Source organism: Lithobates pipiens, unplaced genomic scaffold (genome assembly GCF_037356315.1).
Source record: "Lithobates pipiens isolate NorthernLeopardFrog02 unplaced genomic scaffold, aLitPip1_a1.2 Scaffold_22, whole genome shotgun sequence".
Lineage (NCBI taxonomy): Eukaryota > Metazoa > Chordata > Amphibia > Anura > Ranidae > Lithobates > Lithobates pipiens.
Genome location: NW_027507784.1, coordinates 14,807,455 through 14,834,793, shown reverse-complemented (window position 1 = coordinate 14,834,793; position 27,339 = coordinate 14,807,455). Strand labels below are relative to the sequence as shown.

General features: G+C 47.3%; 1 protein-coding gene across 3 annotated transcripts in view; it reads left to right on the top strand.

Moving 5' to 3' along the window:
- Positions 1-27,339, top strand: part of LOC143923330 (guanylate-binding protein 1-like) — a 140,069-nt gene that overhangs the window by 86,345 nt on the left and 26,385 nt on the right. For all 3 annotated transcript variants that reach the window (XM_077446941.1, XM_077446943.1, XM_077446942.1), the window contains 4 exons: positions 5,150-5,365; positions 15,785-15,887; positions 18,629-18,822; positions 22,675-22,846. In XM_077446941.1, the coding sequence (XP_077303067.1) occupies positions 5,150-5,365; positions 15,785-15,887; positions 18,629-18,822; positions 22,675-22,846 (685 nt within the window). The remainder of the gene's footprint in view (positions 1-5,149; positions 5,366-15,784; positions 15,888-18,628; positions 18,823-22,674; positions 22,847-27,339) is intronic.

Sequence of the window (27,339 nt, the reverse complement as noted above, 5' to 3'; positions counted from 1 at the left end):
GACGAGCGTGTTAACAATGGTGGCCGATAATAGTTCCACAAGCCTGGCTGGGAGAAGTGTGACTGCCTGGTAACTTAGGAACATGGGACAGCAGTCACACTTCAAACAACCTAGTAAAAAGACTACAACAGTTTATGAGATCAAGCTCATACAATAGTCCAGCCGTTGGAAAAGTGAAATGTATCTTCATCTTGAGATATATTGTTCAGGAATATTGCTGTCCAAAGCTAAAAAGCCCCTTCATTCCTTCAGCACAAACCACGCATACAGAATCCAGGACAACAGTGTCAAAAGGAAATGCAGGGTCCGCTGTGGTTGTACGGTGAGTTGGGTTAGGCAGCCCCAACTGGGGTTCTCGGTCACCCTGTGCCCCTAATAGAGACAGGGTAATTTACACTTAGGAGAGGCTGGACAAGGAGCTTCCAGTGCTCTCCAAAGTAAGCTGGGTTCCACCAGCCCCCCGCCCAAAGTGACTCCTGTCACACCAGTCTTAGCCCTTGTACACACGGTCAGAGATTCCGACAACCAAATCCGTCGGATTTTGTCCGAAACTGTTGTATACACACGGTCGAACGAAGTTGTCGGAAAATCCGATCGTTCAGAACGTGATGACGTTATTTCGTTACGACGGGACTACGTTCAGGCTAGTAGCCAATAGCTTTGGTCTAGGAATTTGATCTGAGCATGCCTGGCACTTTGTCCGATCGGAATTCTCTACACATGATCGGAGTATGTCCGATCGGAGCATTTTGTCGGAAAATATTTCCGGCAAGTTGGAAAATTTGGTCCGACGGATATTTTGACGGAAACAGTCCGATGCAGAACACACACAGTCGGAATATCCGACAAAACGCTCCAATCGGACACATTCCGTTGGAATCTCCGATCGTGTGTACAAGGGCTTAGTCCGTAGGGTTCAATATCGAGTTGGCTCCGCCCTTTGCAGCTATAACAGCCTCAACTCTTCTGGAAAGGCCGTCCACAAGGTTTAGGAGTGTGTCTATGGGAATGTTTGACCATTCTTCCAGAAGCACATTTACGATGAATTAGAGCGGAGACTGCGGGCCAGGCCTTATCGTCCATCATCATGAATGTTTGACCATTCTTCCAGAAGTGCATTAATGAGGTCAGGCACTGATGGTGGACAAGAAGGCCTGGCTCGTAGTCTCTGCTCTAATTCATCACAAAGGTGTTCTATCAGGTTGAAGTCAGAAATCTGTACAGACCGGTCAAGTTCCTCCACCTCAAACTTTCTCATCCATATCTTTATGGACCTTGCTTTGTGTACTGGTCTAAATAATTTGGTGGACGGGGGGATTATGGTGTGGGGTTGCTTTTCAGGGGTTCGGCTTGGCCCCTTCCAGTTCCAGTGAAAAGAACTCTTAAGACGTTAGCATACACCAAGACATTTTGGACAATTTCATGCTCCCAACTTTGTGGGAACAGTTTGGGGACGGCCCCTTCCTGTTCCAACATGACTGTGCACCGGTGCACAAAGCAAGGTCCATAAAGAGATGGATGACGAGTTTGGGGTAGAGGAACTTGATTGGCCTGCACAGAGTTCTGAAATCAACCCAATAGAACTTGGTGACTATTTTTAAACCCCTAGCTGTCCAAGGCAATTTTTTAATTTTTCTGTAAACACGTTAAATTCTGCAAAAATCATTTTTAGTGCACACAAACATAATATAATATCACGTTTTTTTGGTAAAATAAAAAAATATGGGTTCTGATGTAACGCAGGTTTCAGCCATCGCTGGACCCCGGAGAGATGATCATCCGTCGCTGGATAGCAAGAGTGGATTGCCACCACTGGAATCTTTTTTTTTTTTTTTTTTTAATAAAGGACTTTTTCAAAAGTGTGTTTGTCTTTTTTAACATTCTTTTACACTTTGTGAAATGGTAGGGGTACTTACCATTTCAAACAGTGGGGGGGCCCCACCGCAAACCCCCACAACCACTGGCCAGGGTTGTGGGGATGAGGCCCTTGTCCTCATCAACATGAGGACAAGGTGCTTTGAGGGGTCTGTGACCCCCAAAGCATCCCCCCAATGTTGAGGGCATGTGGCCTGGTACGGTTCAGGAGGGAGGGGCCACTCTCTCATCCCCCCCTCTTTTCCTGCAGCCTGCCAGGTTGCGTGCTTGGATAAAGGGTATGGATTTTTAGGGGGAACTCCATGCCAGTTTTAAAAAAAATTGGGGTGGAGTTCCCCTTAAAATCCATACCAGACCTGAAGGGTCTGGTATGGATATTTAGGGGGAATCCCACGTCATTTTTTTTTTCATTTGACGCGGGGTTCCCCTTAATATCCATACCAGACCTGAAGGGCCTGGTAATTGAATTTGGGGGAACCCCACACTTTTCTTTTTTTTTTTTTTTATCAATGACTTTCAATGACTTCTCTGTATTATGGGAGCCGACAATTCATTGTAGCCGCGAGTGATTTTAAATGACTTTTTTTCCTGCAGAAATGACACTTTGTGCAGGGACAGTTCTAAGCAGAGGAAACATGCGCCCCTTCACAGGTATACTATACACACCCCCCAAATACGAAATTTAAAGGAATATTACACTTTTATTGTTTCACTTTAATCATTATTAAAATCACGGCCATTTTTAAAACTTTTTTTTGCATTGATCCATGTCCCCTGGGGCAGGACCCGGGTCCCCAAACAATTTTTAGGACAATAACTTGCATATTAGCCTTCAAAATTAGCACTTTAGATTTTGAACGTTCGAGTCCCATAGACTTTAATAGGGTTCTAAAGTTCACACGAAGTTTAGGTCTGTTCGCAGGTTCTGGTGTGAACCGCACAGGGGGGTGTTCGGCTCATCCATAGTCCTGCACATACAGTATATGTAAACAGCAATTGTAGCACACATGCGAGGTATCCACACAAATATCAAAATGAGAGCAATAATTCTAGGGCCATCATTCAAAATGAACCCTAAACTGATAACCTGTAAAGGCTTTTTAACCACTTTCAGCTGGCTTAAGACCAGACCAATTTTTGCGATTCGGCACTGCGTCGCTTTAACTGACAATTGCGCGGTCGTGCGACGTGGCTCCCAAACAAAATTGACGTCCTTTTTTTCTCACAAATAGAGCTTTCTTTTGGTGGTATTTGATCACCCCCTACGTTTTTTATTTTTTGCGCTATAAACAAAAATAGAGCGACAATTTTGAAAAAAACGCATTATTTTTTACTTTTTTTATAATATATATCCCCCCAAAATATATAAAAAAACATTTTTTTCCCTCAGTTTAGGCCGATACATATTTTTGGTAAAAAAAATCGCAATAAGTGATTATTGATTGGTTTGCGTAAAAGTTATAGCGTTTACAAAATAGGGGATAGTTTTATGGCATTTTTATTAATCATTTTTTTTTTTACTAGTAATGGCGGCAATCAGCGATTTTTATTGTGACTGCAACATTATAGCGGACACATCGGACATTTTTGACACATTTTTGGGACCATTGTCATTTATACAGCAATCACTGCTATACAAATGCAGTGATTCCTGTGTAAATGACACTGGCAGTGAAGGGGTTAACCAGAGGGTGGCTATGTAGGGGTTAAGTCTTCCTAGGGGCGTGTTACTAACTGTGGGGGGGCTGGGCTTTGTGTTAGTGAACGCTGATCTCTGCTCCAATCACATGGAGCAGAGATCAGCGTCACTTGTTGCTAGGCAGAACGGGGAGATGCCGTTTACAACGGCATCTCTTCGTTCAGCCGCCCCGTGAGACGATCGCGGGTACGCCCGCGGCGATCGAGTCCGCGGGAGCCGCGACCGGACTATCTGGGGTCCCAACCGGCGGCGCGCTTGTGATGACAGGGCGGAATTTAAAACTGGACGTACCTGTACGCCAATATGCCTGCCCGTGCCATTCTGCCGACGGGTCGGTAAGTGGTTAAATATTTGAAATATATTAGGCACCGTTGCTTTTTGCCATTTTACATTCCCAAGCAGGCATGTACTGGCCATCAGGACTACCGGGAGTTTCCCGGTGGGCCGATGGCTCAGTGGGCCACTCTGATGTAAGGGGGCTGCTGATGGGACACTCTGATGTAAGGGGGTGCTGATGGGACACTCTGATGTATGGGGGCTGCTGATGGGACACTCTGATGTAAGGGGCTGCTGATGGGACACTCTGATGTAAGGGGCTGCTCATTGGACACTCTGATGTATGGGGGCTGCTCATGGGACACTCTGATGTAAGGGGGTGCTGATGGGACACTCTGATGTATGGGGGCTGCTCATGGGACATTCTGATGTATGGGGGCTGCTCAAGGGACACTCTGATGTAAGGGGGCTGCCATTGGGACACTCTGATGTAAGGGGGCTGCCATTGGGACACTCTGATGTAAGGGGGCTGCCATTGGGACACTCTGATGTAAGGGGGCTGCCATTGGGACACTCTGATGTAAGGGGGCTGCTCATGGGACACTCTGATGTATGGGGGCTGCTCATGGGACACTCTGATGTAAGGGGGCTGCTCATGGGACACTCTGATGTATGGGGGCTGCTCATGGGACACTCTGATGTATGGGGGCTGCTCATGGGACACTCTGATGTAAGGGGGCTGCTCATGGGACACTCAAAATCTAAGTGGGCTGGTCTGGATGAAGTCCAGGGCCAAATTTCTGTCCCAGTCCAGCCCTGTTCCCAAGCAATTTTGAGTCTTGATATTTTTAGTGTCTTTTTTTGCTCAACACAGCCCCATATTTTTTTTTATTTTACCAAAAAAACTTGGTATTATATTATGTTTGTGTGCACTAAAAATTATTTTTGCGGAATTGAACGTGTTTACAGAAAAATTAAAAAATTGCCTTGGACAGCAAGGGGTTTAAAAATAGTCACCAAGGACATCAAGAGAAGTCTTCCAATGAGACAATTGTTTCATTGGTAAGTTCCTAAAAGAAAAAAAAATATTTGGGTTTTAAATATATAATAAAGAAGGTAAAAAATTGAGTAAAATACTGTACAACAATGTATTCTTTGGTTCCCTGAAGTGGTCATCCAGAGCCGATGTGTCCCTAGCACTGGTGATCCATTTTATTCCACTGGGAGTAGATGCTTACTGCATTTTAAAAAATCACATGACCCGCGATCCTCAAATCTCACTGTTTTACTCCCAATCAGCGGAATACAAAAGAGAAAAAGAGAGAATTTTCTAAGAGGAATGAAGTCGCATCTCACAATTACTGTGATCAGCTCATCAGAAAACATTCTAGAGAGCTTGAGGAAGCCTTGCAACAAGACTTGTACTCCAAGAAACCGGGCGGGTACCAGAAGTTCCAGGAGGATATGACGCTGATAGAGGAGAGATACAACAGTGAACCAAGAAAAGGTGTGAAGGTAGGTATTGGGATCACTAACCTTAAGCTATTTTACATTAAAAAGAACTTCACTATGTAGCAGTACCCCCCCCCCCCCCCCCAGAGGTGTAGCTTGAAGCTTGTGGGCCCCGATGCAAAAGTTGACCTGGGGCCCTCCCCCTACTACTTACAACGTGCGTGCAGATACAGGGTGTATCTGGCTTTTATGTTGCCCTTCTGACCTGTGAAATTCTCTGGTCGGGCAGCAGTGTAGTTGCAGTAGGCAGATACACCCTGTGCAGATCATGGCTGACTGGCTGTGTTGTAAATGGAATGTGATTTCAGCCCTGCGGAGGAGGAGCAGTATAGAGTGCTGTAATGGGAAAGGAGATCAGCAGCCAGGCATAGCATGCAGGTTGGAGAGGGTGGTCAGGGGGCTTGGGGGGGGGATTTAGATCTGGGAGGGAAAAGTCATGTGACACAAATTCTGGAGCCTGCAGCCCTTCAGGGGCCCCCCGAGGAGATGTTAAGAGATTTGTTTTAGCAATTTCTGAAGGTTTCTGTGTAAGTGTTGGCAGGTGTTGGGGGAAGGTCACCTCCCGGAGGTGCGTGTCTTTTCCAGTTGTTGGGGAAGTGGGGTAAGTAGACATCCCCCGGTGGGGAGTACAGAGAATCCCAGCTGGTGGCTAGGAGACACTGAGCGGTGTCATACCTCACCAGTGACATCGGTGCCATCGTGGCTACAGGACGGCACTCTCCTCCTCTTGCCTCGCTGAGCTCGGTTGCCATTCCGTGTGGCCAGCACACAGCAGAGACACTTCCCCATCCTGGGCTCTTCTCACCTCGTGCTCCTCTCCATTCAGGAAATGGCTCGCAGCTTCTCCCCAGCCAATGGGAACAGAGGGATGTGGACTGTGGAAGGCAAAGTGGAAGCCCAGTATTGGAGCGTGGCTCTGGGGCCCTAGGGCAGATCGGAGCTGGATTTTGTGGAGGATATGATAATATGACAGGGAGGCTGCAGGGGCCCCCTTGCGATCCCCCTGCAACCCCTTATGCTACACCCATGGGTAACCCCGTGGGGCAGCTGAGTGTACTAGTTCCACCTGTCAGCCCGACATTCACTTCCAGTCACTCTCCACTAGACAATGAACAGTCCTTCAGCTTGTTTTTGTTGTTTTATTGAGGGATTGAACTTGGATGGGGTACAAGGAGTATGGGATGCCCAGATCAATAGTATTTAATCAATGAAATGTAGATTGGAACCTCTATTCACAGACTCTAAAGCCCCAGACTCCTCCAGCATCTAAAGCCCCAGACTCCTCCAGCATCTAAAGCCCCAGACTCCTCCAGCGCAACGCCTCATGATGAACTGTTGCTTCCTCTCCTGTGCAATACTTGGTTTCTATCACAGCCAGCACATGGTTAGGCCCAGCTCTGAATTAGGCCTAACTTTGTGGATTCGCCATTTGCTGGCAGGGGACCATGAGCCCCTTTGGTGTAGAAACCAATAACAATAAAAAATGTCCTTTTGTGCTAGCTGTATCTAGGGGGACTACTGATTCCAGTCAGTCCTGTATAAACTCTGCCAGCCCTCCTGGCTGCAGTAGCCCAACTTCAATGCCAGTAACATCACAGTCTCTCCATCTGGCTCTACATCCACTCCTGGCATGCCTCTCCCAAATCTCCTAACTGTGCCTGTCACACACTGAACAACAGGTGAATCCCTCCTGAAGATTTGCCCGGCAGTGTTCCCCACTGTCCTCTCCTGCTCAGGACACCCCTCATTTGGGTTGTATGGAAGGGTTCCCATCCAGCTCCTAGCCCCTGGCCCAAGCTCACCCACCCAGACAGGAGGTTCCCTCAAAGGCCCCGACAGCCTAACACTCCATCTCTCAGTTCTTCCACCCGACAACAACTTCTCCCCAATAGGCTGACCCTGGGTATACCAAGTAGGCCTGCCCCCTGCCAATCCTAGTTGGGGATAGGTCAGGGCTCCCTCAGACACCCCATGTCACGCCATCCCTATTCCAGGCCTTCTTTTTATAGAAACTTCTAGAAAACCAGAGGGAGGTGCCAGAAAAATTAAGTTACATGTCAGTCACCTGCTGCTGCTCAAAAACACTCCCACAGATTAAAACAAACTTCAGCTAGGCCTGCCTAAAGTTACCTGTACTGACTAAAAAAAACTAACTCTAGCACATATCTAGGTAGAGGGTGCTACAACAATTTACATTAAACCCAAGTTTTAAAAAAAAAAATGAGTTTAAAAAAAAAAAACGAAAGTTAGCCCAATTTTTTTGTATAATGTGACAGTTGATGTTACAACAAGTAAATAGATACCTAACATGTCATGCTTTAAAAACGCGTCGGCCCGTGGAATGGTGGAAAACCACAGTGCTTAAAATTCTCCATAGGCAACGCTTTAAATGCCTTTACAGGTTATCAGTTTAGAGTTGCACAGGAGGTCTGGTGCTAGAATTATTGCTCTCGCTCTGACGGTCACGACAACATAGCTCCCAACTCTCCCTGATTTGCAGCAATGTCCCTCTGTCCCTCTTTCCTCCTCATTTTTCCCTCATTTTGGTCAGATCTATATAGATGTATATAAAATGCACTTTTTTATCTATCAAAAAGTATTTTCCAGTTCTAAACCTTTCATCTGATTTCTAAATTGCTGCATTTGTAAATTCCAAAAGCCAATATAAAGGAATAATAGTGGTAAAAAAAAAAAACACTTGTGGGTTTTACCAATCTTGTTTTTTTGTACAGTTCTCCTTTAAGGGGGTGACAAGGGGTGTGTCCTATGCCTGCATACTTTTGCTGATAGGTGTCCCTCATTCCCATCTCAAAAAGTTGGGAGGTATGATGACAATACCTCACATGTGTGGTGCAATCACCATTTACTCATGCATGTGGGCAGGGCCACCATCAGGGGGGTACGGCCTATGCAACTGTAAAATGCCATTGCATCGGCGCTGTCCCTCACTGCCGCTATACTTCTGGCCGAAACCCGCTTTATTTTTCACCCCCAGACGCTGCCTGGCTCACTGCCCAAACAACTGGTTGCTAGACACTAGAAATGGCCTGCCTGGCATCTAGCAACCAGTAACGTCACGATGAGGAGGAGAGTGAAGCCCCAGCCCGGAGGAGGATTCCTCAGCCTTGTGCATAAGCTCCGCCTCCGGCTCTGCCCCCAACTCCGGGTCTTCCCTGAAGGCTGTTCCTGCCACTGGAAGAAAGGTAGTATAGTAAAATGCTCCCTGCAGTGCCCGAGGACGCTCATGGTCACTCTGCTCCCTTCCATACACTGCCCCCCCAAGTCATGGTGCACAGTCCCCCCCATACTGCCCTCCGTTACCGCCCTCCCATTATACTGCCCTCCACTGCCACCCTTCCCATTTACATTATACTGTCCTCCACTACCACGCCTCCCATTATACTGCCCTCCACTACCATCCCTCCCATCATGCTGCCCTCTACTGCCACCCCTCCCATCATACTGCCCTCCACTGCCACCCCTCCCATCATACTGCCCTCCACTGCCACCCCACCAATCAAACTGCCCTCCACTACCACCCTTCCCATCATACTGCACTCTACTGCCAACCTTTCCATCATACTGCCCTCCACTGCCACCCCCCAATCAAACTGCTTTCCACTACCACCCCTCCCATCATACTGCCCACAACTGCCACCCCTCCCATCATACTGCTCTCCATTGCCACCCCTCCCATCATATTGCCCTCCACTACCTCCCCTCCTATCATTCTGCCCTCCACCCCATCATACTGCCCTCCACTGCCTCCCCGCCCATTATACTGCCCTCCACTACCTCACTCCCATCATACTGCCCTCCACTGCCACCACTTTCCTCATACTGCCCTCCAATGCCACCCCTCCCATTTACATTATACTGTCCTCCACTACCACCCCTCCCATTATACTGCCCTCCACTGCCACCACTCTCCTCATACTGCCCTCCATTGCCACCCCCTCCCATCAAAAAATACAAAAATCAGTATAAAATAAAATTGTGAAATAAAATATAATGGTAAAAAATAATAAAAAATAAAATTACAAATATGTAAAACTAATGATCCCCTCCATTGCCATACTGATTATGTCCACTGCTCTACTGGCCATGTGTACTGCTCTACTGACTATGTCCACTGCTCTACTGACTATGTCCACTGCCCTACTGACCATATCCACTGCCATACTGACCACGTCCACTGCCCTACTGACCACATCCACTGCCCTACTGACCACCCCCACTGCCCTACTGACCATGACCACTGCCCTACTGACTATGTCCACTGCCCTACTGACTATGTCCACTGCTCTACTGACTATGTCCACTGCTCTACTGATTATGTCCACTGCTCTACTGACCATAACCACTGCTCTACTGACCATGTCCACTGTTTTGCTGACCATGTCCACTGCTTTGCTGACCTTGTCCGCTGCTCTACTGACCATGTCCACTGCTCTACTGTCAATATCCACTACCCTACTGACCACGTCCACTGCCCTACTGACCACGTCCACTGCCCTACTGACCACGTCCACTGCCCTACTGACCAAGTCCACTGCCCTACTGACCATGTTCACTGCCCTACTGACCACGTCCACTGTCCTACTGACCAAGTCCACTGCTCTACCGACTCTGTCCACTGCCCTACTGACTGACTCCATTCACAGTCAACCCTGACACCACTGGTGGAACTACCAGAAAAGGTTGCACTTTCTGCCACTATGGCAGAGCCCAAGACTGCATGACTGCACAACATGTGAAAGGGATCCGCTGTGGGACCATAAAGGGTGGTGGAATCAGTGGTAATGGCTCTGGGCTCGGAGGAAATGGCCCAGGCCGGAGGACGGGGGGCCCTCCATGTTTTTTTTTGTTTTTTTTTATGTTTTATGTTTTAAAGGGTGCCTTAGTTCTGGGTTCTGGACATGTGCCTCCACCTATTCCTCAGACTCTTTTTGTCTCTGAGGGATAGGTTGTCTGCTCCTAGTGGATCAGACGCCACTTGTTTGGTGCGAGCTCCTGGGGTTGTTTTTCCCCCAGGGCTCCGGCCTAAAACATATGAAGATGCTCTGATCCTCACTCTGTCTTTCTTTCCTATCACCCTTTCCCCTGTCCTCCTCTCTGCCTTAACACATGTTTTTTCTTTAGTCACTCACCAGGTTCAACTCAAGATTTCCAAGTCTCTAATGGTCCTGCTCGGTCGGCTCCCCCAATGCGTAGTCGGTACAAGGCCCCCCCCCAAGGTAGGTGACGTAGTGTGTGACAGCATCCTTCTTATGCTCCATGGCTAATGCTACCAGTCCCACACTCAGTTTAGCTACACATAACGCTCAGGGCTTGAATTCCCCTCTCAAGAAGAGAAAGATCTTCGATAAATCCCTCAAGCTAGACATTATTATGGTACAGGAAACTAATTTCCCTCAACGGTACAGCCCCAAATTTCTCCACCATCAATACCCCCTGTTTTACTTGGCGAAGGCAGAGGGAAAGACTAAAGGAGTCGCTATACTATTCTCCAAGGCTTGTAACTTCACCTGGCAGACAGATTACAAAGACCCCGTAGGCAGATTTATTTTAGTCAAAAGGTTCATAGAAGGCCATTTATACTCCTTTATCTTGTACTTGTATCTGTACGCCCCCAACAAAGGTCAATTTTTTTTTTTTTAATCAGTGTGGAATAAGTTGAACCCCCTCTTGGAGGGGATTGCCATGTTAGGAGGAGACTCCAACGTAGCTTTTCGACCAAAGAATGGATAAGTCCAATCCATCCAAAACCCTCCTAACCCGTCCTACTAGGGCTAGCCTCAAATAGCTAGACTAGTTCATGCAGAAGGCCTGGCAGATGTCTGGCGAGAGAAGAACCCATCGAAGAGGGACTACACTCATTTCTATAGTTCCCACCAGTCCTTTGCTAGGATAGACCACATCCTAATGGCCACACACTATCTCCCCTATGTCTCTAGCTCCAAAATTATTGACACAACACTTTCATACCATTCCATAGTGACCATATCACTCTTTAAAAAATCTCAACACCCTAAATACACTCAGTGGAGGCTAAATGAATCCATTTTATCTGACCCAAATAGGGTCACTGAAGTTAACAAAGTCCTATTAGAATATTTTAACCTGAATGAGACAGGTGACACCCCCTAGCGGAGATGTTGTGGGCTGCCCATAAAGTCACCATAAGGGGGAAGCTTATCCAAATCGCTACTCAAATTAAAAGGGAAAGAATGGTAGATATAGCTGAATTGGAAAAGGCGTACTCGTCTCCAAGGGCAAGACACAAAAGGGATCCTTCAGGGGTTCCTACATCCCAAATAGATGCAGCCTTATTGGAGCATAACCTGGCTCTCACAGTTCGAGCAGAGAAGCCAATTCGCATGAGTGGCGCTAAATTCTATATCCAGAAGGATAAACTTGGTCCAATGCTGGCTTCCAAACTGTCCCCCAAGCAGAGGATCCACTCTCTTCCCAAGAGCCAGACACATGGTAAACCCACAACATCTGATCCCACCAAAATCCTGGTAGCTTTTGGAGACTTCTATGATAAACTTCTTTATAGCCCCACTTCACAGGGTAATCCACACACCAGATCTCAATTCCTCAAAACCCTCCCCATCCCCTCTCAGATCAGCATAAAACTATTATGGAGAAATCTATCATGGTAGAGGAAATTTTGGAGATCATTAGACATCTAAAAAGGGGCTCCGTCCCTGGCCCAGATGGACTGTCGGTCCCATACTACAAAGCTTTTGCTGATACCCTAGCCCCATACATGGCTAAATTCTTCAATGCCAAAGTATGCAGTGACTCCCTTAACTCCGACCTAAATGCTTTCATCACTGTTATCCCAAAACCTGACAAGAACCCAGAGGAGGTAGGTAATTACTGACCAATATCACTCATAAAATCATAAACAAAATCCTAGCGAACTGACTTGCTTCTTTCATAAGTTCTTACGTCCACAAGGATCAGGTGGGTTTCATACCAGGGAGACAAAACCCGACCCAACCAGAAGGGCCAAAAAAATATAATTTCCATCCTCCAATCCAACAGGGCTTACTGCTTTCCCTCCATATACAGAAAGCATTTGTCCTGGCCATATAAGCTTAACCCTGTTGGAGCATTGAGGCTTTGATCACCACTTCCTAGGTATCATGAGAGCCCTATACTCCTCTCCCAAAGTACTAATATATCTACAAGGCTATTATTCCTCCCCCATTCACATCACTAGATGCACAAGACATGGCTGCCCTCTATCACAACTGATTTTTGCTATAGCCATAGAGACCCTAGCAATAGCAATACGTGAAAATCCCGATATATCAAAGAAGTGACTTGTGGCCCTTAGGTCCACAAATGTGGACTCTTTGCTGATGACCTAATTTTATTCATCACCTCACCTTTAACCTCCTTACCCAACCTTTGTAGTACCCTTACCTCCTTTGGGAACATCATGTCAACTATAACAAATCCCAAGCCCTAAACATCTCTCTTGCCCCAAGACGGTATCATTGCTGAAACAAAACTTAAAATTTGACTGGAACGACTCTTCCATCAACTATTGAGGTATTTCCCTTACCTCCAAATTTGAGATCAAAAGTCGTGGTCCAAACAAAACCTCTCATGGTTAGGAAGAATAAATGCCATCAAAATGACACTGCTCCCTAGAATACTCTACCCGTTCCACTCCCTCCCCATCCCATTAAGGAGAGACCCCCTTAGGTCCTTTCAGAGCAAAATACTTAAGTTTATCTGGGGAACATCTGGATATAGGGTTCAACAACAAACCCTATACCTCTCCCGTAAACAGGACGACTGGGTCTCCCTCTCCTATACAGATACTACCAAGCCTCTAGATTAGCCCAACGCTCCAGAATCTATACATACAGGGTAAAAACAGATTGGTTTCAGATGGAGCGCCAGGCTGTACCACACTACACATTGGACTTTGTCCTCTGGAACCCACCCAGAAACAGCCCACCAATCCTAGCCCCCACACTCTCTCACTCCTTTCCTTTGTGGGACACATTAAGACAGGAACCACACCTCATCTCAGGAATGAATCCCCTTTCACATTTGTTTCATAATCCGAAATTTCCTCCAGGGCTCCATATTATAGCCTTCCATTGGTGGCTGGATAAGGGGCTGTACCGTATAGGTCAATATTTTACACATAGGGGCCCCATCTCCCTAGCCCATTGTGTCAGCAAATGAGATCTTCCACAATCGGAACATTTTCGATACAGCCAAATCTCACACTTTCTACACAGCATCTGGAAAGATAAACCTGAACCTCCCCAAATTCACACCCTTTGAGCTGTGGGGTGGTCAAGCCATGGAGCAGAGGGGAGGGATTTCAGTCATCTATGCGTCACTCTCCAAGCCATCGAGTAAATCCCCATATATGTTAGCATCGGAGGATGACCTCCAATTCCAGTGGAATCTGGAGACCTGGCACTACACCCTGTCCACTTCATTTAAGGGCATTCTCAACACATCCCTAATGGAAGAAAACATAAAGGTCATGACTAGGTGGTACATGACCCCCACCAGACTAGCCACAATTTATCCCTCAGCGGATCCCCTATGCTTTAGGTGGTGCCAAATTTCGGGCACGTTAGCACATATCTGGTGAGAGTGCCCTAAAATCAGGTCTTTCTGGAGAAGGATCTTTAACCTTATTAAAAAGGTCACGGGCTGTGGGATCCCCAGGTCCCCAGAGGTCGCTCTACTAAATTTACATATCCCAAGTATCTCCAGATGTAAAATTGATACACTTCATGTTGTTAGGAGCCAAATTAACCTTAGCTAAGGCCTAGAAGCAACCCTCAGTCTCAATAAAGGTGGTCAAATGGAAAGTCTCGTGAATTATGGCCCAAGAAAAACTAGCTAGTTTTCTTTCTGACTGGGAACCTTGGGACCTATTTATGGGAATCTCAATTACCCCAGGTATTACACCCTCCCAAAGTTTAACCCAACGTTCTGGTGAATGATTCTACACTCTATTCTATTTCCTTCCCATCTCTAGCATTCCTTCCTCTTTCCCACTCTGGGATCCTCCACAATTTCTACTGGGATTACACCAGGGCTATTCTGTAGCATTCAAAAGATTTTGAGAGGGGGCCCTCTCTGGGAGGGGGGGGGGGTGTTTCACCGCCTGGCACAGTAAGTTCCCAGTAGGGGGACCCCTCTGTTCCTTCCGCCTTCCAAGGGGGGTGCCATGACCCCAGAATTAAGAACCTCTGGTGGAAGCTTCCGCCAGAGGTGGTATGTGTACAAGTCTATTTTAGAATTTAAGAGACTAGTAATCAATATTGTTCACTGTTCAGTCTTGGGTTTATAAGTTAAGTCCCATCTCTTGTCTGTTCATTGTTATTACATGACTTGTATCCCACACATCCTTACTGTACATTCAATGTTTTACTCTTCTATGTAAAAGAGTTTATTTTCTTTGCTCTTTGAGAAAAATAAAAAACATTTTGAAAGTAAAAGAAGAGTGGAGTAGTCCTTGTGATGTAGATATTTAGTGTCTTCAGTTAGCTCAACAAGGTCCCAACAGGATTGCTGTGCATTGGTGGCCAGCAACAGAAAATAACAAGTGCAAAGTGTTTCCTTTTTGAGGCTTTAATGCAAAGAGATGGGATCAAGGTGTCTGCATGAAGTGTCTTGGTAGGGTGTATAAAGGATTGGCTTCTGCCCACTCACCAATCCTGATGATACCATGGCTCAAGGGTGTAGGATGTCCTGAAACAGACTCTTGAAAAATCTACAACCCCTGAAGGGTGCCTGGTCATGTACCTGTAGATGCTGGGATTCTGCTGTAACTGAACCTGTGACATTGAAAGTGACCTGCCCAACAGTCACTTGGCAGACAGGGAGCTGGCAATGGTGGATCCACTCGCACACTGGAGACTCTCTGTGCTGTCTAGGCAATGGTGTCTGCTTGCATCCCCAGGAGCGCCTGGGTCCCTGCTCTCAGCTGAAGGCCATGGTCCCCAGAGAAAGTCTCCTCCCCAGACCAGGATATGTATGTCCTCACCCAGCATTCTTCTCTCTCTCCCAGCCGGCTGGAACTTGTAGTCTGTAACAGTTTGGCTCCAATGCAAATTCTTTCTCCTCAGACCACATATCCCATGATCCCTTGCTCTCAGCTGTGGTCTCTACTTGCTCTGCGTTCAGAAGATGATGAAACAGTGTCCAGGCTGAGGAAAACAGGCTCACTGCAGCTGGTGTTGCAGAATATCCTACAATGACACAGGCAAAGTTAGCCAGCACCTGGCTACATATGCAATTAGAATCTAGGGTTGCTTCATATAAGTACAGATTTTACATAATTCCACAATCAGTTGTACAACGGCAGAACATGATGAAAATAGAATTTGTAATAATTGGTTCTCACTCTCCTCCAATATCTTACAGGCAGCGTCCGTTCTTCACGACTTCATAAAGTCCAAAGATACCTTCCGAATGTCTATCATGAAAATTGACCAGGCCCTGACTACGCTGCAGAAGATGAAAGAAGGTAAATCTCCAGGGCAAATTATACAGCAGGATATAAAGTAACAAAAACCCCAGAGTAAAAAAAAAAATGGCCCTGGATAATAATCTATCAATTTAGGCCGATATTAATTAGTAAACAGTGAACTGAGAAAAGTCTGGTTCACTGGGATCTCTATCCAGAAAAAAAAATTGAAAAAAAAAATATATAATTTAGTGGGACTAGTTAGGATTACAACAAGATGGCACCCATCTGCACACTGCCTTAGCAGATAGTGAACTCCTCTTAGCCCTTGTACACACGGTCGGAGAATCCGTCGGAATGTGTCCTATCGGACCGTGTTGTCGGATAATCCGACTGTGTGTGGTCTGCATCGGACTGTTTCCGTCGGAATATCCGTCGGACCAAATTTTCAAACTTGCTGGAAATATTTCCTGACAAACTGGTCCGATAGGACATACTCCAATCATGTGTAGAGAATTCCGATCAGACAAAGTGCCACGCATGCTCAGATCAAGTTCCTACATCAAAGCTATTGGCTACTAGCCTGAATGTAGTCCCATCGTAACGAAATTACGTCATCACGTTCTGAAAGATCGGGTTTTTCGGCAACTTTGTCCGACCGTGTGTATGCAACAGTTTCGGACACAATCCGACGGACAAAATCCGACGGACAAAATCCAACGGATTTGGTTGTCGGAATCTCCAACCGTGTGTACAAGGGCTTAGAAAAAATTGCTTCGGTTTGGTTTTCTACCCATGGGAGAACCCTCTCTATCATGTTTCAACCAATGAAGGCTTATTTGTAGAGGCCACCTGCAGTATCCTTAAGAACCGGAGGCAGATGGAAGCCATCATATATAAAAGCGGTAGAAAAGCCGAACAGCCAAAGTTTGAACTAAACCATCGGCTCATCCCTACTGCCCATTTCATTTTTCCCATTCAACAAACTGTAAACTGTTTAGGTTTGAGTTGATCTCATGGTCCTTCAAGACACAAAGCTCATCCCTACTGGCCATACCCTTTCTTATTTGTAACAAAGCTCCTCTGACCTGTCCTGCAATGACAGAATCCCCTGGCAAAAATATCTATTTAACAGAAGTTTGTTTTACAGCTAAAAGCTCTCCTTTAAAGAGGAAGTAAACCCTGATGGGTGTTACTTCCTCTTAGATTCCCTGCAAAGGTAAAGCATAATGGACTACTATGCATCGCATCGCATTGCATTGCATAGTAGTCCATTATGTGTTACTTACCTGACACAGGAGCCACCGAAGTCATCGCTGTCCCCTGTAGTCCGGAGCATCCATCTTCTCGGTGGGGTCTCACAGCTCCGCCGCTGTCATTCGGCGAAGCCGTGATGACATCACTCCCGTGCATGCGCATGGGAGTCGCCACTCGCGGCATATCGCCGTTAACAGCGGCATACTCAGTGCCTGTCTTTCGGCAAATATCTCCTAAACCGTGTAGGTTTAGGAGATATTTCTTGGAACCAACAGGTAAGCCTTAATCTAGGCAATACAATTGATCAAAACCTCAATTTTTGTTGGGATTTTTAAGGCAATGTAAAGAAAATTACACTAAATATATATTAAAAAAAATGTAAATTTTATTACAAATACAAAAAGACATTACACCAAAAAAAAATCCAAAAAATAACATTGTTGTGCTGACATATGTGCATAACAAGAGACAATACCACATGCATAAATTTATGTGACAAAATAAGCAGCTATTTTTCCTACGCGTTTCGAAAAGTATGTATGAATAGTTTCTTCTTCAGGGAAGCCACTTTCTGTGAACACATAACAGACAATAGATATGTCAAAAAATACATTTACAAACTTAACAAAATAGGCTTACATCCCAACGCTTGAATACTCACATGTTTGTTTTTGATACCTAGAGGACATTTTTCTCTCTTTTTTTGGCTCCGCCCAAAAACAAGAAAGACGGGCCAGAGAGGAAAATCTAGGCTTACCTGTAGGTCAAAGTTGGTTGTAAGGGTTTACAACCACTTTAAGAAAAGATCTTATACAGACACGGAGGCTCATTAAAATTGTTGAAACTCAACTGTAACGGCTCCCCTAATATAAAGGGGGTTAACGCCGTTTACGATGTTCCCTCTCCGAGACACACATCCACTCGGTATCAATATCCACAGCTAAACGACCCTTTCCTATAGGAGCCGATCCCTCTGGCAAAAAGACGAGACGCACTCTGTCTCTGCTGTAGTAGGAATGAATTTATTAAAAACCAACATTGTATTTTTATACACAATTCAAGGCACATGCTTTAACATGAACAAGAGCCCAGCTCCACTCACACATCCCAAGACGTCTGCTAGGCTTCAAACGATCCCACCCAATACACATCTTTTCACAAAGGGTTAGCAGCCAGTCTGTCTGGCACTTTACACTACACACAAGGATAGACTTAAATGAACAATAGAAATGCAAAACAACTTAATTCCTCACAGCAATGACACTTAACCCCCATATACAGTATACATCCAATTTATACACCATGAATTATACAGCCTTGAATATGGCTATCACAGACCATATCGGGGGTTTCTTTTATTCACCCTGTGTCCAAAGTGACCCCACTGTCACATCAACGCTTTCCCAAAATGAAATAATGTCATGCAATGTGGCCATTAAACTTTTTTTATTTTTTTTTAACTTGAAAGGTCAAATGGCTGCCCAGAAGTTCTGGCATAACACAATAAACCCAAATGACTGTTTTTGCTTCCATTTAACTAACAGAAGACAATCTGAACACAGAAAATACGAAAAGGGAAAATGAGATACAAGAATTGAAATCAGCAAATGAAACAGTGGTTGCAGAAGATCAGAAAAAAACTTTTTCGATGCATCTCAACCAACAGCTGGACAGGACAAAGAATGACAACAGCAAGCGACAGGAAAAACTGGACCATGTGATCCAGACCAAGTGCAGGGTAAGTCCTGGACACAGGGCCGGGACAAGGGGTGGGCAGGAGGCGCAATGGTCTATTGCAGGGGTAGGGGGCACCCTGACCCTAACCCTAAGGGAAAGGGGGGCGCGGTTTGGCATCTTTGCCCTGGGCGCTGGATGACCTTGTCCCGGCACTGCCTGGACAACAATTCGTCTTCAATGTTTGTATTCCTAACAATCGATGTACTAAAAGTTGGGGCTCTGTTGTGTCTCATTAAGCAGGCAGTCATTTTTCAGAAGCAATGTTAGGTTCAGGCCCTGGGTCTCCAGGCCCCGGACCACAGACCTGCAGCTACCGTCTACTAGATAGGGTCAGAATGCTACCTACTAGTGTCAAGGGAAGCCAAAAGTCGCTCTTTGCTAGACACGCTAACCTAGATAGCAAGGATAACTTGTCACAAATGTGTGGCAGTGTTGATCTGTAAGCCTGTAACTTGCTGCACATTTTCGCTGGCAAGTTGTACACTTGCAGAGCACTTGAAGCACAAGTTCTAGTTGACACTTTTCCAATTATGTTGCAAATTTGCATGGCAAGACTCTAGCAAGAGCAAAGTTGCAGTGGCAGGGCTGGACTGGGACAGAAATTTGGCCCTGGACTTCATACAGAATGGCCCACTTACATTTTGAGTGTCCCATCAGCACTCCCTTACATCAGAGTGTCCCATCACCAGGCCCTTTACATCAGAGTGTCCCATCAGCACCCCTTACATCAGAGTGTCCCATCAGCAGCCCCCTTACATCAGAGTGTCCCATCAGCAGCCCCCTTACATCAGAGTGTCCCATCAGCAGCCCCCTTACATCAGAGTGTCCCATCAGCAGCCCCCTTACATCAGAGTGTCCCATCACCAGGCCCTTTACATCAGAGTGTCCCATCAGCAGCCCCCTTACATCAGAGTGTCCCATCAGCAGCCCCCTTACATCAGAGTGTCCCATCAGCAGCCCCCTTACATCAGAGTGTCCCATCAGCAGCCCCCTTACATCAGAGTGTCCCATCAGCAGCCCCCTTACATCAGAGTGTCCCATCAGCACCCCCTTACATCAGAGTGTCCCATCAGCAGCCCCCTTACATCAGAGTGTCCCATCAGCAGCCCCCTTACATCAGAGTGTCCCATCAGCAGCCCCATTACATCAGAGTTTCCCATCACCAGCCCCCTTACATCAGAGTGGCCCACTGAACCATCGGCCCACCGGGAAACTCGCGGTAGTCCCAATGGCCAGTACATGCCTGTGCAGTGGTGAGTCTACAGCACGAGCTCTGCAAGTCACAGTGACCCCCTGTGGTGGGATGACTACTGCACAACATAACTGAACAAGAACTTGCAGCAGACTTGCAGAATGTTTGCACAGAAAGTTGATCTGGAGTCTGCTCGGCAGGTGCCTGGGCCCCCCCTTTTTGAATTGATGAGCCCTGGGCCCAGTACAGGAGGGTTGGCTGTACTGCCTTATCAGCGGCCCTACATACAGATGCAGGGTAAAAAGGAGACAAGGTGGGCCAGACTAAGTGCAGTATATTGGAAACGATTTATTATAAAGCATAAGCCAATTGGCTACTCACCCAGCATCGGTGAGGGATGGGCATAAAACGCAGGGATGTCCATGGTCTCTATAAAGTCACCGTGTATTCCGGAGCTGTATCCTGAGGAGCTTCCCCGCGGGCTGCCGAAGATGAGTCGGCAGGGCGATGTACAGGGCCAGCCTGTTTCCTGGTATATATATGAGACATGTGCGATTAGAATTTCTGGAAATTCGTACATTTGTGAGGAACCCGAAATACAAATATTTATGCATACGAATTTTGTACGAAATACGAAATTTCGTTTACGAATTTCGGATAATTTTATCATAACGAACTTTCGTTATTGTTACGAAAAGTTAACGAAACTAAAAGTTAAAAAAGCCAGGAAGTCAGCACAGCACGTTATTGTTACGAAAAGTTTACGAACCCAAAAAAAAAAAAAAATCGTATTTCGTAATCCGAAATTGAATTTAGGACACGAATTACGAATTCATTTTAATAAGAAATGTAACGGAACAAAACAAAACAAATTTATTGACGGCGCACATGTCTAGTATATATCTTCGTATATTAGATTATGAACCTCTATAGTTTTATTCATTTAATTTTGTGTATTTAGTAGCGAATATGTTTTGCTTGCAATTTGTCTCTGGTCCATTAAATCTTATGGTTAAACACAAGAGCCCACAAAAGACAGACATCTCCATCAGCCAATCAGATCTGAAGAAAAAGTGGAAGCTTTGAAACGCGTCATCTGATTCAACCCGCTGAATGAATGAAAAAACTGTCTGTGCATACCCTGCTTTAAGCTGCAAATTTACAACCAGGGTACCATGGGTCTTATAGGCCCTGAGCAATAGCACCTGGTTTTGTACTGATTATTAGGGTCATAGGTACAAGCCAGTGAACACCTTAACATGTTCAATCGGACCCATTAGATTTTTTAGCTCTTTTAGCCTTATTAGTGCCCATCAATGCTGCCTCATACATGCCCATCAGTGCAGTCTCATCAGTGCTCATCAATGCATCTTCACCAATGCCCATCAGTGCAGCCTCATCAGTGCCCATCAATTCAGCCTCACCAGTATCTATCAATGCAGCCTTACCAGTGCCCATCCAATGCAGCCTTACCAGTGCACATAAATGCAGCCTCACCAGTGCCCATCAATGCAAACTGATCAGTGTCCATCAATGCAGCCTCACCAGTGCCCATCAGCTCAGCCTCACCAGTGCCTATTAATGCAGCCTCATCAGTGCCCATCAGCTCAGCCTCATCAGTGCCCATCAATGCAGCCTCACCAGTGTCCATCAATGCAGCCTCAACAGTGCCCATCAATGCAGCCTAATCGGTGCCCATAAATGCAGCCTCAGCAATGCCCATCAATGCAGCCTAATCAGTGCCCTTCAGCTCAGCCTCATCAGTGCCCATCAGCTCAGCCTCATCAGTGCCCATCAATGCGGCTTCATCAGTGCCCATCAATGCAGCCTCACTAGTGTCCATCAATGCAGCCTCACCAGTGTCCATCAATGCAGCCTCAACAGTGCCCATCAATGCAGCCTAATCAGTGCCCATAAATGCAGCCTCAACAGTGCCCATCAATGCAGCCTAATCAGTGCCCATAAATGCAGCCTCACCAATGCCCATAAATGCAGCCTAATCAGTGCCCTTCAGCTCAGCCTCATCAGTGCCCATCAGCTCAGCCTCATCAGTGCCCATTAATGCAGCTTCATCAGTGCCCATCAATGCAGCCTCACCAGTGTCCATCAATGCAGCCTCAACAGTGCCCATCAATGCAGCCTAATCAGTGCCCATAAATGCAGCCTCACCAATGCCCATCAATGCAGCCTAATCAGTGCCCTTCAGCTCAGCCTCACCAGTGCCTATTAATGCAGCCTTATCAGTGCCCATTAGCTCAGCCTCATCACACAGGTGTGAGTAGTAAGTACGTCCAGGGGGGTATGGGTGGTTTTTCCATTTGGGTGGAAAGGCGAGAGGAAGACAGGAACTTCCCCTGATCATAGAAGTGGTGGGCTAGAACTAGCTCATGTGACCAATGATCTGTAAGAAAGTGGTGGTACATGCCTGGGGGGAATTCTGGATTCATTTTTATCAAGGTTAGCGGTCCAGGGGTGGACGATAAGACGGGGTGAGCACACACCTTTGCGGAAACACAATTATGGACTTTTAACCCCATTATTTTCCCCCAGCTGCGACAATTTATTTCTCCTTTGGTATTCTTCTGTAAAATGCTCTATGCTGGATGTCTGGCACATTGCGCGCTGTGTTTATGCTGTAACAAGTGTTTTTCTTTTATCCAGGAGTGCCACACATACATGTCGAGAGGCCTTACCAGTCATGCCAGAACTTATAATGACCAAATTGAGTCGCTGTCCAGAGAGAGGAGTGCAGAGGAAGACCCTCAATGCCTAGAACGTATTGCAAATTTATTCCAGGAACATGCAGCAGAACTGTTATGCTTTACACTCGCAGGTCGTAGCATTTTGATTAGTATAAAATTATGCAAAGTATCTAAATCTTTCTCAAACCTTCAATCTACAGCTTTGTCCTATCCCCTACCACCCTCATGCCGCGTACACGCGGTCGTACTTTCTGACAGGAAATGTTGGATGTGAGCTTGTTGGCTGAAAGTCCCACCGTGTGTGTACGCTGCTCCATCGAACATTTGTTGTCGGACTTTCCGCCAACAATGGAGACACCACATACGTCTTGTACGTCGCTACGTTCGTAATTGTTGGCTCAGTGGGCCACTCTGATGTAAGGGGGCTGGTGATGGGACACTCTGATGTAAGGGGGCTGCTGATGGAACACTCTGATGTAAGGGGGCTGCTGATGGGACACTCTGATGTAAGGGGGCTGCTGATGGGACACTCTGATGTAAGGGGGTGCTGATGGGACACTTTGATGTAAGGAGGCTGCTGATGGAACACTCTGATGTAAGGGGATGCTGATGGGACACTCTGATGTAAGGGGGCTGCTGATGGAACACTCTAATGTAAGGGGGCTGTTGATGGGACACTCTGATGTAAGGGGGCTGCTGATGGGACAATCTGATGTAAGGGGGTGCTGATGGGACACTCTGATGTAAGGGGGCTGCTCATGGGACACTCCAATGTAAGGGGGGGCTGATGGGACACTCTGATGTAAGGGGGCTGCTCATGGGACACTCTGATGTAAGGGGGTTGCTGATGGGACACTCTGATGTAAGGGGGTGCTGATGGGACACTCTGACGTAAGGGGGTGCTGATGGGACACTCTGATGTAAGGGGGTGCTGATGGGACACTCTGACGTAAGGGGGTGCTGATGGGACACTCTGACGTAAGGGGGTGCTGATGGGACACTCTGATGTAAGGGGGTGCTCATGGGACACTCTGATGTAAGGGGGCTGGTGGTGGGACACTCTGATATAAGGGGGCTGGTGATTGGACACTCTGATGTAAGGGAGTGCTGATGGGACACTCAAAATGTAAGTGGGCCGGTCTGGATGAAGTCCAGGGCCAAATTTCTGTCCCAGTCCAGTCCTGGTGGAGAATGTTATAGACGCAGAGAGGAGCAACTCTACAGTATATTAATGACCATGGTTCATTAATCCTAACCATGGACTAGGATATTTAACAAGCACTGAACTCAACCCTACTGAACACATTCTGGAATCGGGATGATAGGGAACACTAATTGTGAGCCAGGTCTTTTCATCCATCATCAGTACCTGGCCTCACAAAGGGGCATATATTCCCTCAAAACCCAAAATCTTGTAGAAAGGCTTCCCAGATGATCTGAGGCTGTGGTAGCCACAAGGGGGAAGGGCAACTCCAGTCAAAGCTGAATACAAAGCATTGAGATGCATACAAGGAGGGAAGTGCTGGGGAGAGGACGCATCTCGGCTGAGCTCCGCCGGCCGGGAGTTAATCCTCATCCATCCGCCGTTCCAAGGCAAGATTCAGGCCGGCGGGCACCTCAGCCTACTCCCCAAGAGTCCCGGGAACGTTTTTATCCCGATATTACTGCTCCGGTCCGGCCGGAGCCCCGCGATTAGGCCCGAGGCCTGCCGCATTGCCTGGACGCCGGCCGCCATCTTGCGGCCTACAGGGACGCCGGAGCCTCCGCGCTCGCGTACCGCGGGCCGCGCTGACAGCGGTGACACGCACCCACCCAGCGGGTGTCGGAGGAGCCCCCCTGAGGCCTGGGAGTGGAATTCGGTGGAGAGGACTGGTGCTGGCAGCCTGCACACTACCACTGAGGACACACTGCAGACTGAGGTAGGCGGTGGCCATCTTGGTACACCCAGTCCACCATTACAGGCCCCTCACACTTCCTAAGGCACTTTCTGCTCCCCCCCCTGTACTGCATACCATCCTCCCAGTATATAGAGGCCCTGGAGGGCCTAGTGATGGACATGTGATAACGTACACCTTAACTGGGAGTGCATACGCGGTAGCAGGGAAAATGGCAACGTAATTCCCTAGCACCGCGCCGTCGGAACTTTACACTTGGCTGATAAGGCATATTCATCTAGCATTTCTTGTCACATCTGCCCCAACTACTGCATGCGCTTTTGGGCTACTGGCGGGTATGTATAATACACCCCGGAACCGTCCCCGCAACAGATCACAGCAGAAATCCTCTCCGGTCCGTGGGAAGGCGAAAGGGAAGGGTAAGATGGCGCCCGAACCGCCGGAACCTGATGACACCACACAGCACTCTGACGATAGCCTGTCACAGTTTCCCTCTAACCTAGCCAGCCCTGTGGACACTAACTCTGATGCTTTGCTACAGAAATTCCGCACCATAGTAAGGGACGAGATCACCTCGGCCTCTCGTAAACTGTCTGCTGAACTGGTGAAGGGTCTTAAGGAGCTAGGCCACCGCACTAATCAGTTGGAGGAAAGGATGGACCTAACAACCACGGTACTGGAGGGTCATGAGGAAGAGGTGGAGAAACTGAATGCGGAACTTGTAACACTCCAGGACAAACTTGAGGACTCAGAAAATAGGGCCCGCAGAGGAAATTTGCGTATTCGCGGCCTCCCAGAGACCATTACGGATCTCCAGGGTACAGCTACAGCATTCTTTCAGGAGCTTGCGCCTGATATTCCCACGGAACGCCTGGAATTCGACCGGATCCATAGGTCCCTCGCTCCCAAACCAACTGAGGGCCCCCCCAGAGATGTGATTATAAAATTTCACTTCTACAGAACCAAGGAACGACTTCTCCAGGCGGCCAGGGAATTACCGGACATTACATTCCAGGGAAACTCCCTCCAATTGTTCGCAGATCTTTCCCCGGTCACTATCGCTAAACGGCGGAATATAAAGCCCTATCTGCAAATCCTGCAAGCCAGAAACATCCGCTACCGGTGGGGGTTCCGCTTTAAACTCTCCTTTTATCATTTGGGACGTCAGTTTCATGCCTCATCTTTGCCGGATCTGAGGCGGCAATTCCAGGAGCTACAGTTTGACCTCCCTCCTTCTCAACCCGAAGCAGCAGTGGCCCGACCGGGTCCCTCTCGGGCCCCACCGAGATCCTCACAATCCTCACAGCACGGATCCCAAGCCCTCTGCACTCTCAAGGCTCAGAGGTTTCATGAAGCCTCTACAGACGGACATCGCTAGAAACATGTTGTCCCTACCTTTTGCAAGTTTGTGCTTTGTTTTTGTTCTTTTTCCCTGCCTTTGTACAGCAGAGAGACCTCAGCCTCTTGAACAAGCTGCGACTAACGCCACCAGGAGACTGGAGCAAGACACCTCCGACCCACGATACTGAGGAGTGGTAAGCTGGTCGGTATTTGATTACAGTCAGACTGTGCTGGTTTTCACCTCTGGACGGTAAAGATCCACCTTGCCAGCTGCTGATGACTGGCAGGGTACCTGTTTTGGTCCTTTTATTTTTTATTTTTATTTTTTGGACAAATGATGCACTTATGGTATTGACCCATGTCTGCGCCCTGCTTATGTCCCACTGCAGGGGCACCCTCCTTCTTTCAGGTGACTCGAATCTTATATTAAATCCCAAACTAGATAAGCATCCGCCCGAGAGAAATGGACAATCGGCGGGGGCTAAGAAATTTGCGTCCTCCTTACTGGCGCTGGACTTGGTCGACCTGTGGAGGGAGTGTCATCCACAGGGCAGGGACTACACCCATTACTCTCACCCCCATCAGGTTCACTCACGGATAGACCATATGTTTATGCTCAGACGTCATCTTCCGTTGGTGGTATCGGCTTCAATTTTGGCTGTCCCTTGGTCGGATCATGATCCAGTGTTAGTAGTCTGTCACTCTATCCTAGATAGACCTCGGTTTTCTCCCTGGGTGATGAATGATTCCCTTCTTTCACATGCGGGGGTGACAGCAGATATTGTTAAGGCTTCGGAGGACTACTTTCGTGAAAATTTGGGCTCGGTGCAGTCTCCGGTGGTCCTTTGGGAGGCTTATAAAGCGGTGTTGCGGGGTCGGATAATTGGTCTGGCTTCGGCCCGTAAGACGGCTAGAGAAGCAAAGCAGAAAGAGCTTGAGTCCCGATTGGTGTCTCTATCAGAGAAACTTTAAACAATCCCCCACTCCGGGCAACCGCAAGTTGCTGGAATTAGCTAGATCGGAGCTTGATCTGTGTCTCACGGAGGGCGCTGAGCGTGTATTGCGCTGGTCCCGCCAGAGGTGGTATGTGAGAGCAAATAGGCCAAACCGTATGTTAGCTAACAGACTCCGAACCTTTGCTCCTAGATTGAACCCGATAACCCTACGGGATCGACACAATGTCCTATCGGGAAACCCAAAGCATGTCCTGGAGGAATTCGCGTTTCGCCTTGCGAAACTATACGAGGCACCAGGGGGGAGTGTGGCTCGGGGCACGACGGACTTCCTGGAAAGCCTTTCGCTCCCATCCTTAAGGGAGGCTCACGTTACCCTCATGGACAGAGATATTCTGCTCTCCGAAGTTCTACAAGCAATAAAAGAACTCAAGG